The sequence below is a fragment of the Aspergillus mulundensis genome (assembly GCF_003369625.1).
Source record: "Aspergillus mulundensis strain DSM 5745 chromosome Unknown scaffold_24, whole genome shotgun sequence".
Classification (NCBI taxonomy): domain Eukaryota; kingdom Fungi; phylum Ascomycota; class Eurotiomycetes; order Eurotiales; family Aspergillaceae; genus Aspergillus; species Aspergillus mulundensis.
In genome coordinates this window covers 37880-53006 of record NW_020797912.1, presented here as the reverse complement: position 1 = coordinate 53006, position 15127 = coordinate 37880, and the positions used below count along the sequence as shown (strand labels likewise).

Sequence of the window (15127 nt, the reverse complement as noted above, 5' to 3'; positions counted from 1 at the left end):
AGAACCCAGAGCTCCCTCGGTATCATTTACACCTCCACATATATGGCTGTCTATGTCATAAACCATCAAGGATCAACCGCCCATCACTCAGCCCACTCAACCTTATCCTTCAACGTCTCCCAAAGTGCCGGATCCAGGAACGGCTGCGGCGCCTCGGAGAAATCAGCCTCTATCCGCTTATTTTCCTTCTCCTTTTCTCTCTTCCTTGATTCTTCCGTCGGCGCTGCGCTGCGGATCGTGAGCGTTGGAGCTGTCGGGTTTGGCTTTGGGTTGGGCGGCGCGGGCCGGGAGAGAGGGCGCTTGGATGGGATGGCAAGCGTGGGTTTCGGGCGGTGTGACGAGAAGGTGGTTGGTGCTTTAGGGGGGTCTGCCATGGATGTTGTAGATGTTGGGCCGGTGTGAGGCCGGTGGGTGAGGTTATTGAATGAGATAGATCATAGATGGGACTTGAATCTTGAATGCGGAGGATAAGATAGGATTAGGCAAAGACCCACTAGAGAAGCCTAAGATGGGGCTAGTCCGAAAGTGGCTTAGTCTTTGAGATATACTCCGTTTAGTTCTCTGTCCGCAGCGCTATCCATTCTACATACCATTAGCAACTTGCTGGACCATGATACTTATTTTATGATTGAATACTCATTCACCCAGATGAAAGAAACAGATTACCTTCCAAGGTCTAACAATAGCTTTAGCACTATATCACACATCCGATATCAAAGACCGATCCAAAACCCCCGCAAGCAAAATAACACTCAATCCCATCTTCGGCAACAGGATATCCAACATAACATGCGCAACCTCCGCCGTCTGATCCACCGGTAGCTCCAGTACATTACCCCAGATCACGTAGACGTCGTAGTACAGATCAAACAGTCTGTAGATGGTAGCCATCACGACGCCGGACAGGCTGAGCCCGGACTGCCCATGTGCATGTGGGCGTCAGAACAAGGCAGTAACAACAAGAAGGGTAGATAGACAAGTGGGCGCGGGCATACCACAATTACGGACTAACACCCCTCGCCCGCAGAATCTGCTCCAGTGCGTTTCCAGCCGTCGCGGACCATCTCGTCTTCTGCAGCACGATGTCATGCTCATCCACTTAGAACCGACTGTCAATTTGTACGCTGAGCGGGTTCTGAACTCGCCGTATGGTGCAATCGGGTTGGCGAAGGGTGAGCCTGGTGTGACTTCTGGCTGTCCGGCCTTGAAGGAGAGTGTGGAGAAGATGGTCAGGAAGCGGTCTTGCTTCCTGTGGATGGCGTCGTTCTATCTTGTGCAGTTTGATATGAAGAATTGGCCGGCGGGCGTGTCTTCTACAGCCGTGATTAGGGCCGTCATCCAGTCGAGGTTGAGGATTGCGTAGGGTGCGGCGAAGGTGAGTGAGGGGTTTATGGACGGCATGACTGCTAGGACCGAGATGATAAAGCACAGAAAAGATAGAAAAGAGAGGGGCGTTATGGTGGTTAGATATCTTGTTTATAGAGTGATGGACCACGGGCGGAGTTGAGAAAGAAGGGGTGTGCTCAACTCCGAAAGGCGCCGGAGTTGAGGCTGCCAGTTTCTATTTAATGGACCCTAGACCCTGAGACCTCTCTGATCGATCCAACTACACAAGAACATGGATCTGCAGAATTCTGAACCACCATATAGCATTTTTGACAAGCGCCAGAAATGGCTGATCATTGTCATCGTCTCCACCGCCGCAACATGTATGTTCCATCATTATGACTGTATAATAGTTACTGACCTAACAGTCTCCGGCTTCGCATCCAACATCTACTTTCCAGCTTTACCGACGATTGCCAACGACCTCAACGTCTCTCTCGAACTAGTCAACCTCACAGTGACCACGTATCTAATCTTCCAAGGCCTCGCGCCCAGTCTTTGGGGTCCTGTGTCTGACGTCAAAGGCCGTCGAACCGCATACATCGGCACCTTCATCGTCTTTGTTGGCGCATGCATCGGGCTCGCCGAGACCAAGAACTACGCTACACTAATTGTGCTGCGATGTCTCCAGAGCACAGGCAGCGCCAGTACCATCGCCATCGGTTCCGGCGTTATCGGCGACATCACCACCCGCGCTGAACGAGGCGGGTACATGGGCATCTTCCAGGCTGGCCTGCTGGTGCCCGTTGCCGTGGGGCCAGTCATTGGCGGCGCAATCGCTGGATCCTTGGGATGGAAGGCCATATTTTGGTTTCTGACCATCTACGGCGGCGTTTTCCTGTGCCTGCTGATTCTGCTTCTGCCAGAAACGCTAAGGTCCAAGGTTGCGAATGGTAGCTGCACACCAGCGAGCCTGGTCACCAAGCACCCGCTTGTAGTCTATCAACGGACGACGAAGCTCGAATGGCAGCATGCGCCGGTCAGCCAGCCTGCAGGAACAAAGAAGATTGACCTCCTCGGTCCCCTGCGCATGCTTCTCACTAAGTCTGCCGCTCCGATCATCGTCTTCCTGGCTGTATATTACGCCGTCTGGCAGATGAGCATCACGGCCATGTCCTCCCTCTTCAAGAGCCGGTACGGCCTATCCGAGATCCAGATTGGACTCACATTCATCGCGAACGGAGTCGGCTCGATGGTCGGCACCTTGATCACGGGGAAGATTTTGGATGCGGACTACCGGCGCGTCAAGACCAGATTCGACGCGTCGTTTGAATCGGACCCCGAACAGTCAAACCCCCAGACTCAGTCCGAAAGAGAAGAGAACTTCCCCCTTGAGAAAGCTCGGCTCCGCCTAATCCCCATTTTCTCCTTTGCCCAATGCCTCTCGATCCTCCTGTTTGGCTGGACAATCCAATACGCGGATAAAGTGCACATCGCCGTCCCCATCGTCTCAACATTCATCACGGGGTGGACGGCTGTCTCGACCCAGAGCCTGATCATGACTTACCTCGTCGACCTGTTTCCCGACCGCAGTGCAGCGGCCAGTGCTAGCTTGAATCTGGCTCGGTGTCTGTTTGCGGCCGGCGGGACGAGTTTTGTTATGCCGATGATCAATGGTGTGGGTGTTGGCGTTGCCTTCACCATTTGTATTGCTGTGCAGATTGTTGCCTTGGTTGGTCCGTGGGTCCAGTGGACGTTTGCGGCGGGTTGGAGGAGGAAGGAGAGAGAGAAAGCAAGAGCTCAGGCGGCTGACGATGCGAAGCAGTAATGCTGAATAGCTTAGATAATACACTCTGTAATAGGTAATACCCTTTTATGCACTCTCAACTCCGCACTCAGCTCCGCCACCTCGGAGTTCCGACCATACCTCATTCCGATCCACCTATACCCCAGACATCATAGTCCAGGATGCAAACACCAAGATACTCGACATCCCGCCAGAAAGCATGTCAACAATGCTCTACCGCCAAAGCTCGGTGCGAGCGCGGTCCCGGACATGGGCCATGCACGAGATGTATGCAGCGCGGGCTGCCGTGCTCGAGGGCGCCTGTTCAGGCGAATCCTATTGACCAACATCGCAACGATACAACTGATATGAGTCTGGACATGGCAGAGCCACCCAGTCCATTCTCAATCTCCGAGCCGTCGCTAACAAGCCCTGGGAGGGTCGAGGGGCCGTTGAACACCACTAACACAGACACTAGCGACCCCAGAGCCCATTCCCAACTGATGAATACGCCGCAGAGACACAGCGCAACTGCATCTTTGTCTTCGGCCTTCCCACTCCCAGCCCCAGCACCAGAAGATACCAGCCCGAGATATGCCGGCCCAGCGACTGCGGCTATACCCTGCGAAACAGACAGATCTAATGACGTCCTCAACTTCTCAAACCTCGCCCTCATCTGCCCCATCAACGCAGACGATATCAAGAACCGCTGGATCCAAGCATATATCCCCCTCCCAGGCCAAGCAGTCAAGAAGTATCCTACAGGGGTGAGCACATTCATCTACCGGACACTCAAGTCATATACGTCTATTGCCGTCAAGGGGCGCGGGGCGCTCCTCCCATTCATCCACCCGAAGCAGTTGAGCGGAGAAGCGGAGGGATTGAACAGTTCCCCGCTAACGACATGCTTGAGTGTGCTCCGGATCTGCGCGAACTCGAGTCCTCTGCCCGGTAGCAAAGACGCCGCGGCGGGGATCCTGCAGCGTGAGATGCGCGCTTTGTACAGCCAGCATACGAACGACAACGGAAGCGGGCATAGTCTGACAGCCCTGGCAACCTTCCAATCCTACCTCCTCTACACAATGACCCTCTTCTTCCAGCTCAATCTGCATCGAACGGCAAATACATCTCTCTGCTCTGCAATGACAAACCTTCAGGACCTCGCCTGCACCAGCGCACGGCACGGCCTCCTCTGCACCGCCGAGTCGAGTGCCCACCGCACGCGCCCACGCTGGGAAGAATGGATCGTTGCCGAGGCGACCCGCCGCACGCTCTTCGTCATGTACCTGTTCGACAGCATCCTCTCAGCGCAGGAGGGGCTGCCGACTTTCTTGGGGGTTGAGTTGCGCGGGCTCCCGGCGCCAGCGGGGGGGCTGCTTTGGCGCGCGGGATGTAGACGGGAGTGGGAGGCGCAGTATAATTTGTTTCTAGTGGAGTGGGGAGGTCAGGGAGGGTTGAGGATTGAGGAGCTCTGGCCGGAGGGGGTGGGGGTTGATGAGAGGGAAAGGAGGAAGGTGAGGATTGATAGATGGGTGGAGGGGTTGGATGAGTATGGGACTACGCTTTATGCGATTATGCAGTGTACGCATGGGTGAAGTAGGATTGTCAGAATCATTGTATATAAAGTAGTAGTATATGTCATCAGTCGTATAGCTAGCCCAGATAATAATCAAAGCAATGCTCAAGCGCCAACGCCTCACACCTATCCGCGAAGATGCCGTGATACACCCATTGGTATAGTGGTACAAGAAAGCCAACCCGAATACAAGCGCCAAGTGAGTCACGATAATGAAGATAAAAGTATTATGCAATTCCTTGTGTCTCCATACCAGAAACGGAGTAAGGATACGGCAGGTCTACCAAGCCGTCAAGAAGCCAGTTCAGGGGATCAAAAACCTCGTAGTTGGGCTCCATGAATCCGCTAGGCAGGCCGCCAAGGTTGTTTGCGGGTTGCACACCCATGTTGGGCTGAGGGAGGAGAGCCGGAGCGAGACTAGGGTCCCCAGTGGCAAGTCCAGGTGATGTGCGTGGCGGTCCTATTGATGACGAAGCAGAAGATTCGGCATTTGAGTCGGGGTTTGTTGGGTTTTTGAGGTACGCTGCAATATAGGTTAATCACATGGATCAAACAGGTATGATAAGGTTGCTTTACCTTCAATGTTGCGGCCCTTGGTCCGCGTATCCTCCCGCCAACGCCACACTGAGTCAAATAATAGAGACATGCTCATGCGGCATCGTACCTTGAGCATTAACGAATCGTCCATTTCGACGCTATCGGGAGGCGCCTTTGGAGACGGTGCGCTTCCAAGCTTCCACATCTGAGCCAGCACTTCGGCCAGTCGCTCCGGAAGATCGTTTGATATCACTGATGCGCTACGGATAGCCCAAATAGTGCGATTGAAGAGGCCCTTGGCGTAGTCCATGTCAATGTGCGATGCAAAGAAACTCTTGCACAGCTTCAATAGAGTACAGCCCCCAGCAACCATCATTTGATAGATGTAATATGGCGTGTAGGAGAGCATCGGCCCAATCTGAGTCTGTAGCTTCATTGCAGCTTCAAGAAACGAGGTAGCTGCGAAGAAAAGAGAGAGGAGTCGCTCGCGGTAGTCTTTGGCGGTAAAATCGTCAAAGAAAGCAGAGAGATGAAGGTGGAGATTCGAAGCGCGCAAATACAGATCGGTGACATCTGGACCGGTTAGTCAGGCTTTCAGTAGTGGGCGATGAAACATACAATCGTTGTGCGGCTTCAGTGCAGTCTCCAGGTCATCCAAGTCTCGCGAAAGGAGAGACGTTAATGTAGACCGCTCTTGACTACCGCACAATCCAACAGGATCGCGGCGGTTGGTGTACAGGGCTTTCGTGACCTTGTCGCAAAACTTCTCAATATCAAGTCTGTGCCTGATGCTTTCGGGGAGCTTGAAATTCGGATCCATAGACTCCTGGGACGACAGCGTCCAATCATACAATGTACACGGTGGCTGGCCATATCCCGTTGCAACCCTAACAAGTATTAGCCAGGCCCTGCAAGAACATAAATGGAGGCATACCGTTGTGCAACTATATTGCAAGTCGCCCATGTTCGGACTTTGTCTCTGAGCTCTTCCTCTACGAGCTCCACCCTGTATTTGCTGAAATCCTGCGTATGTGACGGCCGGTGCAATCCAAGCTGCATAGCAATCTGTATCATCAAACCACATAGCATAAATGTGGGATCCGAAGAAGTACTACTTGTAGGAAAGGGCCAACTGCAGAGCAGACAGAGCGCTTTGACGACATGATAGCTCTGTGGGACGTCGGCTAGCGTACTCCAAACCAGTCGTGTTACCGGTCCGGCCAATGAGTTTAGAAGGTTCTGATCGGGTTGATACCGGCGAGCGCCAACGCTGATAATGGTCCAAAATAGCAACGGCGAGACAGTATAGTACTCCTCCGGTGATTGCTCGCGGTCAAGGAATGGAAGGAACGGATGGTAGTACGTGAAGAATCTAGCCCGGTTAGCACACTAACCAGCACGATGATCCGATCCAACCTACAGATCAAACAGTTCTGTCACTCTCTCTGGTACCACCGCCACATCTTCGATTCGCTTAAAGTGCTGGTTCCCATTCCTCATGTAGTTCGAACCGTCGTAGCCCGAGCGCAAATCGAGTAACGAGGCAACGGCTTCGTGTGATCCCATGAATTGATCTGCCGTCGACATGGCAGAGGGCGTCTGGTAAGCTCTAGCCGGGCTGACTTGAGTGGAGAGGTTTTCTTGTTTTGGGGTCTGCTGTGCCGAAGGAAGATGCGATTGTTGCGGCCCAACTGGCCCGGATTGTACGCTCGCAATCTGCTTCCTGAGCTCGATGATTTCTCGCTCCATTTCCGCATTTCGGCTTCGCTTCCCAACCCGTTTGAAGTTAGATTCGATTTTGCAATCGAGTTTCAGTCGGCGACAGCGGGAGCAGTCCGTCCATGGATCTTGAACCACATCACATCGGAGCTTCAACCAGAGTCAGTCGTCAAGTTCAATGGGCGAAGAGCGCAAACAAACTCACCTTTTGCTGGCGACATTCATTGCAGGCCCGCTTGACCGGCTGTCTTCTCTTCTCGTCGCGGGCTTCGCCTTCTTCAACATCATCGATACTCCCGGGTGAGCTGTCGAGCCCCGCCATAACAACATTTCGCTTCCTGGCCTGACCAGCGCCATCAGACGCGACGGCCGGTGAAATAGACGTATGACCGATACCTCCCATCACGGGGCTGGTGACAACAGAAGCATTATTTCGCGAACTCGGCTTTGGTGTAATTCCCTGCAGACTTCCGTCTTCGATTCCGCTGGTCAGTCCTCCAAACGACGCCAGGCTGGATTATGAGGCAAAGAGACAGTCGATTGAAAACGAATGGCCCGAGAAGAGGTGTGGTGGTCGATCTGGTTTCGCTCGACAACGATAAGTAAAAAACATGCGACTGCGAGGCGAAAAAAAGTCCCGGGTAATGGAGTCACGCTTTGTCGAGCTCCGCGGGTAAACTGCCAATCAACGACTAAATTGACGACGCAGAGCTACTGCAGATTCCGACTCCAACTTTCCACGTCGGCTTCTCACTTTTTCTTCTTCTGTCAGTGCGGTGTCGGTGGGATGATCCGGAGTCTTGGGACTGCTCGATGAGTAACAGAGTCCGGGCTCAGGGCGGGGCCACTAATAGTCACGTGCTACACGTGACGGGAACATTAGCTCTATAGTCGCTCTATCCTCGCTCCACTTGACCCTCTGTACTACAGAGGTACGCCAGGGTCCAGGAGGTCGCATTCTCATGTTCTGTTAGCCTTGTTCCGTCCATACTGAGAAGAACCTTGGCCTGCACCGGGTGACGACTGCCCGAAGAATACCTATGTTGCGCTGATAATCTTGATCTAATCTTGCTGCAGATCACTTGCATCATCGACTATGTTGGTGCTTGTACCCACAATGCACACCTAAGAAGCTTCTATACCTTCCAGAACATCACCCGAGGCCCCAGTTCCCGTAGTTGCCCTTTGGCGAAGCAATATTGCTCTGAGGGTCATGTTTCCCGCCACTGACGTCTGTAGTGTGGCAGTGAGGAGAACAATGCGCCCGGAACTTTACCTAGTAGAAGGCAGAAAGCCCCGTTCCGGGGCTGTGTCTCCTTCGGCTCAAGGCCGTCTCTCGTTGCAGACAAGGCCTAGCATCTTGGCCAAGCCGATATCTCGCTTGTGCTTGTATCACTTCAGATCATTGGGTAAGTAAGACGCGGGGCAACGGTTCCCTGAAGATCGACTCGCCTCGTGACGGCGCATTCGGCTGTCATTGCCTTTCTCAACCTGCCGGGCGTTGCAAGCCTTACGGGCTGAACCTTACGGGCTGGCGGGAAATCAACCCCGTGGGTGATACCGAATATAAAGGGCAGGGGAGACCCAACATCTCCGTCGTTTGAGTACACCTCAACTGCAATCCCGAATAACATATGACCATGGGCTTGTTAAGCAAAGCAACCAAGACTGAAGAGAAACTGTCACGAGACAGTCTGCCGGCATATACTCAAACTCCAGACCAACAGCCGGGGGTTGCTTCCTACTCATTGAATTTGGCTCAGAATGCCGGACCTGCAGCCTATACGACAGTCACTCACTCGGAGTGCATCGCTCATCTCAAGTTTCTCGCAGCGCTATCTGATCTGCGTGATACGGTAACGAGCATTCCAAATACTTTTGACATACCAGATCCCGACCCACGAGAGTGTGAATCTCATATCAACGAAGCGTGGGCACTCGTCAAGGAGAAGCGGTGGGCTGTCTATACGGCTAAGGCTGTTGCACGTTATACATCCTGGTGGAATGCATGCGTTCCAGCATCTCGTCCGCGGCCTACTGTCCAGCAGCTTTCCTCCTCTGAATTTAACGATATTATATTATGTAATAGTCCCTTAACATGGGCCCGGAACAAACTGCCTCCATTAGGTTGGTCTTCATCTTTCTAAAATCTTGTGCGTCGTCTTGTCTACTAATGATCTGCTTAGACGTCCTGATGGTTTGGCATGCACATATGCTCAACCCTAGGGCCTTTCTTGAAGACTGCATTCGGCATGGAAAGATTAGCTTCTGGTCAGCCGGATTTCCATGGGAAGCAATAAATGCCTCCATCGACGACCAAGCACTGGTATATGACACCGGAAGTGAGGCAGCCACGGCCTTTAACGGCGAAACCAATCTGGAATGGGATATCCTTCAAGACATGCCATCGAAGATGCTAGATTGTCCTAGTTGCAGCCATATAAATTTTGCACCCTGGGCTCGCGGGAGGTTAAGTCTCCCTCTTGAGAGTACGTTTGACAGCTGGACAGGTTACACGGACAAGAATTTCCGGATATACTGCAGTCATTGCAAGCTTAGAATCACTCACGATACCTTGCGTGTCCAGAAGTTTCGAAACGACATCAGTGATCTTTTGGATGGAAATCTTCCCATGCCAGGGACCATACTTAACTCATGGGGCATACCGGAACCCCAGAGCGCAACACGTCGACGGCTGCAGCAGGCGAACTTCCCCAATCGGCTTCTTCAAACGGCCAAACGTGATATCCGCGAGTACATGAGATCGACCCTGTGGGTCAGCCCTAGCGTAACCATGCTGCGCGACTACCTGGGAGCCTTGGTGCAAGACAAAGAGGTCATGCGTAGAGCGAACCCAACTAGTGTTGGGACCTCCCTCTACAAAGATGAGAAGATCGCCTTCCGCCGCATGATGTCACGATACTGGGACAACAGTTCCCAATTCGCCCTCGAACTCGTCGGCGCTGTCGTCCGCCAGGGAACCTTCATCAACAAAATGGACAACATCGACTGGCTGCACTCGCCAACCCTAACAGAAACAATGCTACGCCTAATCCGCAAATACGCCGTCTTTTTCCAGATCATGGCGAGCAACCCAGGCCGCATGGCCGTACCGACCCTCGACGTCGACCTCGCTTGGCACACCCACCAACTCACGCCCGGCCGCTACTTCGAATTCTCCATACACCACACCAAACAGGACGGCCGCTGCCCAATCTTCATCGACCACGACGACAAAGTCAGCGAAACCAAACTCTCCGACGGCTTCGAGTGGACCGCCAAAATGTACCGGAAGCTCACGGACGGTGGCATCTACAGCGAATGCACCTGCTGGTACTGCGAGGCCACCCGGGGCGCAGATATTTACAGCCGCATGCACTTCCCAGCCTCCTCCGGCGCAAAGGCCCGCTCGGCGGCTGTCAACCTACATGATAATCCGGAGATCTCCTCAGACCCGGAGAAGAACCCACATATCTCCGCGCACAGCGCCGTCAAGACGAAAAATATTATGGCAGCCGTAGACCCTAACCTGATGAAATTCCTCAAACTGCGCTCCGATTACGAGCGCAGCTGCCGGCGCGCCGACAAGCGAAACGGAAAGTCGCTGCCGGACAAGGACACCAAGGCGAAGCGCAGTTCAAAATACGACACGGATGCGTATGCCGCGTACCCGCTCATGTGGGGGTATCCCGTCTACGTACCTTATTATGCGCCCTATGCTGGAGACCCTGGTGTGCATTGCGATGCGTATGCTGCGGATCCAAGCTGCATGAGTCTTCAACCTGGGCATCCTGGGAACTGTGCTACCGGGACCTGCGGGGGTGCGGTTGCGGCCGGAGCATGTGGTGGGAAGGGAGGCGGGTGTAGCGGTGGCTGTGCGGGTGGTGGTTGTGGTGGAGGGGGGGGTGGTTGCGGGGGAGGAGGCTGTGGCGGCGGTGGTGGTGGTGGTGGATGCGGCGGCGGCGGTGGAGGGGGTTGTTGAGCCTCTGCGTGATGACATGAGCGTTTGTTGTTTGTTTGCCAGTCGTTTCTCTTTTTTTGGAATTTGAATGGCTACTTATGAGGAATATTCCGCCCTTAATGATGATAGCGAATCGAACTTATACCTCCCAAACCCCGATGCTATAAAAAACCACAAGCGAATGTCCAAATGGGTATCTACAAAACCTAAGCCCGTATAGATGATCAACATCTGGTATCATTGCTTCCAAGACAACAAATATGTATCGCTCGGATATATTCAAGAAAATAGCCAACATGAGAAAAAATATATGTAGGTAGACAATATACAGTAGAAACGAAGAGTTGTTGATCCAAAGGGGTGTTTCACATGATGACACACTTGCTTCGCTTCTTGCTTCTCTCATAGATGGTGCGCTCGTTCCACTCCTCGATGCGCCTTCGCCACTGCTGTTCCGGCGCGACGGACTGCGCGCTGGAGTGCGTAGGGTCGGTGGATGCCCGGCGGTTGCGGAGGGCTGCTGCTGATAGAGGTGGTTGATAGTCGTATGATTGCGTGCGATCGTGCTGTCGGGCGCTCGTATGTTGGACTGGTGTTGGCGTTTCGGGTGTCTCCGGCATCAAATGTTCCGGGATAAGGTTTGGCGAAGATAGAGAGTAGAGGTAGTTATTCATTGCAGGTGGAGTTGGTGGGACTGCCGGCATATCAAGTTGAGAATTGTTGAATTGCGTGTGGTTCGGAACTTGAATGGGCATAGGTTGGGCTTGAGTCTGTATTGTCGGAGCAATAGAATCTATCAATGTTGTCCCATTTGGCGCCGCTGGCACAGCAATCGGCACCATCTGAGAAACCCGTGGTTGTGCCGGTACAGTTGACTCGTTGACGCTACTAAGAGGTTGAGCCTGAGAGCCCGGGCCTGCTCTTCCTCGAATTAAGCTGGTGTGTCTCCGATGGTTATCGGAAGTCGAGGTCTCCCCAACGTTTCGTCTCATTCGTGAAGTCAAGCTCGGGCCGGTAATGGTATTCAGTCTGTGCAATGAGGGTCGAGATGAAGACTCTGAGGAGAAACGAGTGGAAAGTGACCTTCGGAATGACTCCGCTGCATTCTGACCGTATCTTCGCGTTGGAGGAAGTAAAGTCCTTCTTAGGTAGTCGGGAAGAGGTGCATCTGCCTCGCGCGAATAGGGAGGAGGCGGAGGAACCCAATTGTCCGCATCGCTCTCGTGAGGAACCTGGAAGACGGCAGGAACAGGGGATTCTTGTATCGCACGGCGGGTTTCTTCCAGTTGAGCCACTCGCCTGCGATTTGCGGCGGCAGCAGTAGCAGCACGCCGTAATGTGTCTTGAGATCGCGGTTGTGTGTTATCGTAAGGACTATCCAAGATAGGAGGAATCTCACCGTCCGCAACTTCGCTTGAAGAGGCAGAGAGATAGGAACTGATTCTGCGAGCGCGAGGACGATTACTCGAGCTGGCGGCCGGATATGACTCGCGGTTTCCTCTGCCGGTATTCCCGCGATGTATACGAGTTCTTCTTCTTTCCAGTTCAACTTCAGTGTCCAAGCTGGAATTCGGTTCGCGCAGCATCACAGGCTCTGCCTCGCCGATCTCTATGGTGAGTTCTGTCGAATTCCCATTCGTGGCCGAGCATGCAAAGTCTAAGAGTAAAATCCGTCCGCCGTCCAAAGGTACGTCTTCATCACCAAAGCTAGCATTGTCGACTCCGCCAGGAGCCACAGCGGCTAATCTCCGTGGTTGTCCGATGCTGTAGTTACGTTTCACCCAGTGAGCAGCAGTGATGCCAGAAATATCAGTTACCTTATGGCCGTTAATGAGTACTTTTGGTCGTGTTATGGTCTGCTGCAGCCGACTAATGTTGGTTCCCGTATCTGTAGCGACAGTTGACTGGCTTTGAGCAGTGCGAGGCCGTGCCTGTGATTCGCTGGCATTCTGCGTCACAGGAGCAATATCAAGTCGATCAGGTAGACCGTAGACCCAGACCCCAGAGTCTTGAAATCCTAAAGCAACAAGTTCACCCTCGCAATCCGCAGAGGCGAGCATCATCGGCGGGTGCTCTTTATTCGTATCTTCAGACACAGGACTAGCGAAGTATATTGTCCCGGAGCTAGACTTGTTGAGCCCAGTGGCTCTGAAAGTCCCGAGTTTGTTGTCATATCCCATGATCCAGCTCCCTTCACCTTCTGTATGCAATGGCAGCAGACAAGCATAACTGTAGTCGTGGACAACTTCCGGAAAAAGTATTTGAGTAGTCCACATCTGGATTTGGACATCTTTGATGGAAATCTCGGGCTCCTGCTCGCCATAGAGGGGCACTGTTATGGTAACCAGGCTTCCCGTTGAAGTATTGTCGGAAGAGCCCAGAAGGATGACACCGTCCGAGGAAAACGAAAGCGAGTCAACCCCTGCACAGCGAACGGCCCTTCGCTCGGTTGCTAAAGCCCCCTCGCCGACAGCGTACACCTCAATCATATCATTGTACGCAATAGCAAGTACGCTACCGGCCGGAGAGAGAGCCAAAGTACGCGGAACGTCGTTTAGTTTGAGATTCTGAACAAGCTTGGCTTCTGCGTTAGAAAGGGTGTAAATGTTGACCTGGTGACTTGAGGACACAACAGCAAGAAGCGACCCGTCGTCCAATATAGTGGCATGCAGCGGGCGCCTCAAAGTTTTGAGCTCATACTTCACGGCTGGGGGTTCTGCTGCCACATCAAGCACGACAATGCGAGAAGAGCTGATGCAAAGGATAAGTTGACCATTCTGTGAAAAGGCAAACCGAAAAGCTTCGCCGCGAGGGAACGCTGTCGACGAGCTCATTGAGGTGGAAATGAGTTTGACCAGAATCTGGTGGGGGCGGAAATAGACATCGAACCCATTGCGCCTAATCTCAGAGAAGAATTGCCGCTTGAGAACAGCCAGGTCTCCGGTTTGAACCCGGTTAGCATCGGTAGCTTTCTGTGATAGTGCAAAAGATGGGCACTGGGACAAGTGATGCCCATACAGCAGAGGCGAGTTGGATATCCGCCGCCACTTTCGGTTCAATAAAGCCAGCGACGCGAATGTACTTGCATCAGCTACATGGAGAATTCTGCACACTGAGTCAAAAAATGCTAGGTTTTACATGGGGTCTCAATAGAAGCCCTAGCCTCGCAGCTGCAGGAAGGCGACGCAGAACTTACTGCTCAATCACAGTCCGAGGCAAACGACTGAAAGGAGTTCCCGGCATATCCTGGGGGGCTGGCATCCCTGGGGCTTTTTTGTGCAATACATGTGACTCTGTGGTTTGGCGTTGTTGCGTGGTATCAGACTCGACGAGCGACTCGCCGCCACCACCAAGTCGCTCTGGCGGATGGAGCCGGACATCCTCCTCCATCTTCAATCGAGGTACATTGCATGTATCAAAGGCATGCCCAATATCAATTGCGTGCACGCATGGTCTTCTATGCCAATCCAAGAGAGAAATCAGGGGGAGCAGGTCCTGTAAAAGCCAAAGGTGCTTGCTAGCGACTTGGGCTGGTGGCTGTGTCGCTTCGACGGAGATCTTGCCCGATCACAAGAGGGGCCGCTTTATTGGCTCTCAACTCTAAGCCCACTTGCAGCAGAAGCGCATCCCCGCAGGAATTTCAAACACGCTAGCACGGCCTGACACACGACTGGGATGAGTGACAGAGGCCGGTGGCCAAAGACTGCGGTGCGTCGAGTCGCAAGTAGTTGTGACAAGGCAGAAGCGACCTGGGGTTGATGGTGTCCATCGTTCATCGTTCAAGGCCGCTATAAATAAGAGGCACGTGGTTGGCCAAGGTGATGACTCAGCGTGTTCCCCCACAGCATTTGTCTTTTGGCGGGCGATAAGAAAGTTCCAATGGTCCAGGTCTCCCAGGAAAAGAAAAGAAACAAACTCTGCCGTTAGCTGCTGGTTGGTGATAGGAGGGCTAGAGTACCGAAGTGCTCTCGACTCGGAAAGGGATTGACCTATCAATTGGCCATCTGGTTCTGTCGGCTTGTCATTGTTGTGATCAGAGACTATGTCGCATGCTGAATGACTCCGCAATTGGATGCCGCGCTCGATCAAACTGCCCTGTCAGGCCGTCTCGGATTGAGAGAAGCCTGGCCTAATGTTCTAGCCCCGAGATAACGGTTTATCTGTTCTTATCTGGCAATCTGCTCCCGGCTGCAGATCACAAGAGATCTCGGCAAACACTATC

At 53.1% G+C, this 15127-nt stretch overlaps 6 protein-coding genes across 6 annotated transcripts; 3 read left to right on the top strand and 3 right to left on the bottom strand.

The window, feature by feature from the left end:
- Positions 1 to 26: 26 nt before the first annotated feature.
- Positions 27 to 374, bottom strand: DSM5745_11297 (uncharacterized protein; the record flags this gene model as incomplete). Its single annotated transcript, XM_026753313.1, has 2 exons — positions 27 to 50; positions 102 to 374. 2 exons carry the CDS (start codon positions 372 to 374, stop codon positions 27 to 29), a joined length of 297 nt encoding a protein of 98 aa, XP_026598086.1.
- A 1244-nt stretch (positions 375 to 1618) lies between these two features.
- DSM5745_11296 (putative MFS multidrug transporter) lies at positions 1619 to 3154 on the top strand (the record flags this gene model as incomplete). The annotated part of the gene is made up of 2 exons (XM_026753312.1): positions 1619 to 1709; positions 1755 to 3154. 2 exons carry the CDS (start codon positions 1619 to 1621, stop codon positions 3152 to 3154), a joined length of 1491 nt encoding a protein of 496 aa, XP_026598085.1.
- A 140-nt stretch (positions 3155 to 3294) lies between these two features.
- DSM5745_11295 (Zn(II)2Cys6 transcription factor) lies at positions 3295 to 4707 on the top strand (the record flags this gene model as incomplete). Its single annotated transcript, XM_026753311.1, has 1 exon — positions 3295 to 4707. One exon carries the CDS (start codon positions 3295 to 3297, stop codon positions 4705 to 4707), a length of 1413 nt encoding a protein of 470 aa, XP_026598084.1.
- A 208-nt stretch (positions 4708 to 4915) lies between these two features.
- On the bottom strand, positions 4916 to 7347 carry DSM5745_11294 (putative C6 transcription factor (Leu3); the record flags this gene model as incomplete). Its single annotated transcript, XM_026753310.1, has 6 exons — positions 4916 to 5211; positions 5265 to 5798; positions 5844 to 6112; positions 6160 to 6597; positions 6646 to 7094; positions 7150 to 7347. 6 exons carry the CDS (start codon positions 7345 to 7347, stop codon positions 4916 to 4918), a joined length of 2184 nt encoding a protein of 727 aa, XP_026598083.1.
- Positions 7348 to 8584: 1237 nt separating this feature from the next.
- Positions 8585 to 10926, top strand: DSM5745_11293 (uncharacterized protein; the record flags this gene model as incomplete). The annotated part of the gene is made up of 2 exons (XM_026753309.1): positions 8585 to 9071; positions 9131 to 10926. The coding sequence occupies 2 exons, from the start codon at positions 8585 to 8587 to the stop codon at positions 10924 to 10926; spliced, it is 2283 nt and encodes a 760-aa protein (XP_026598082.1).
- Positions 10927 to 11270: 344 nt separating this feature from the next.
- On the bottom strand, positions 11271 to 14295 carry DSM5745_11292 (F-box domain protein; the record flags this gene model as incomplete). The annotated part of the gene is made up of 2 exons (XM_026753308.1): positions 11271 to 14010; positions 14102 to 14295. The coding sequence occupies 2 exons, from the start codon at positions 14293 to 14295 to the stop codon at positions 11271 to 11273; spliced, it is 2934 nt and encodes a 977-aa protein (XP_026598081.1).
- Between the last annotated feature and the right edge of the window lie 832 nt (positions 14296 to 15127).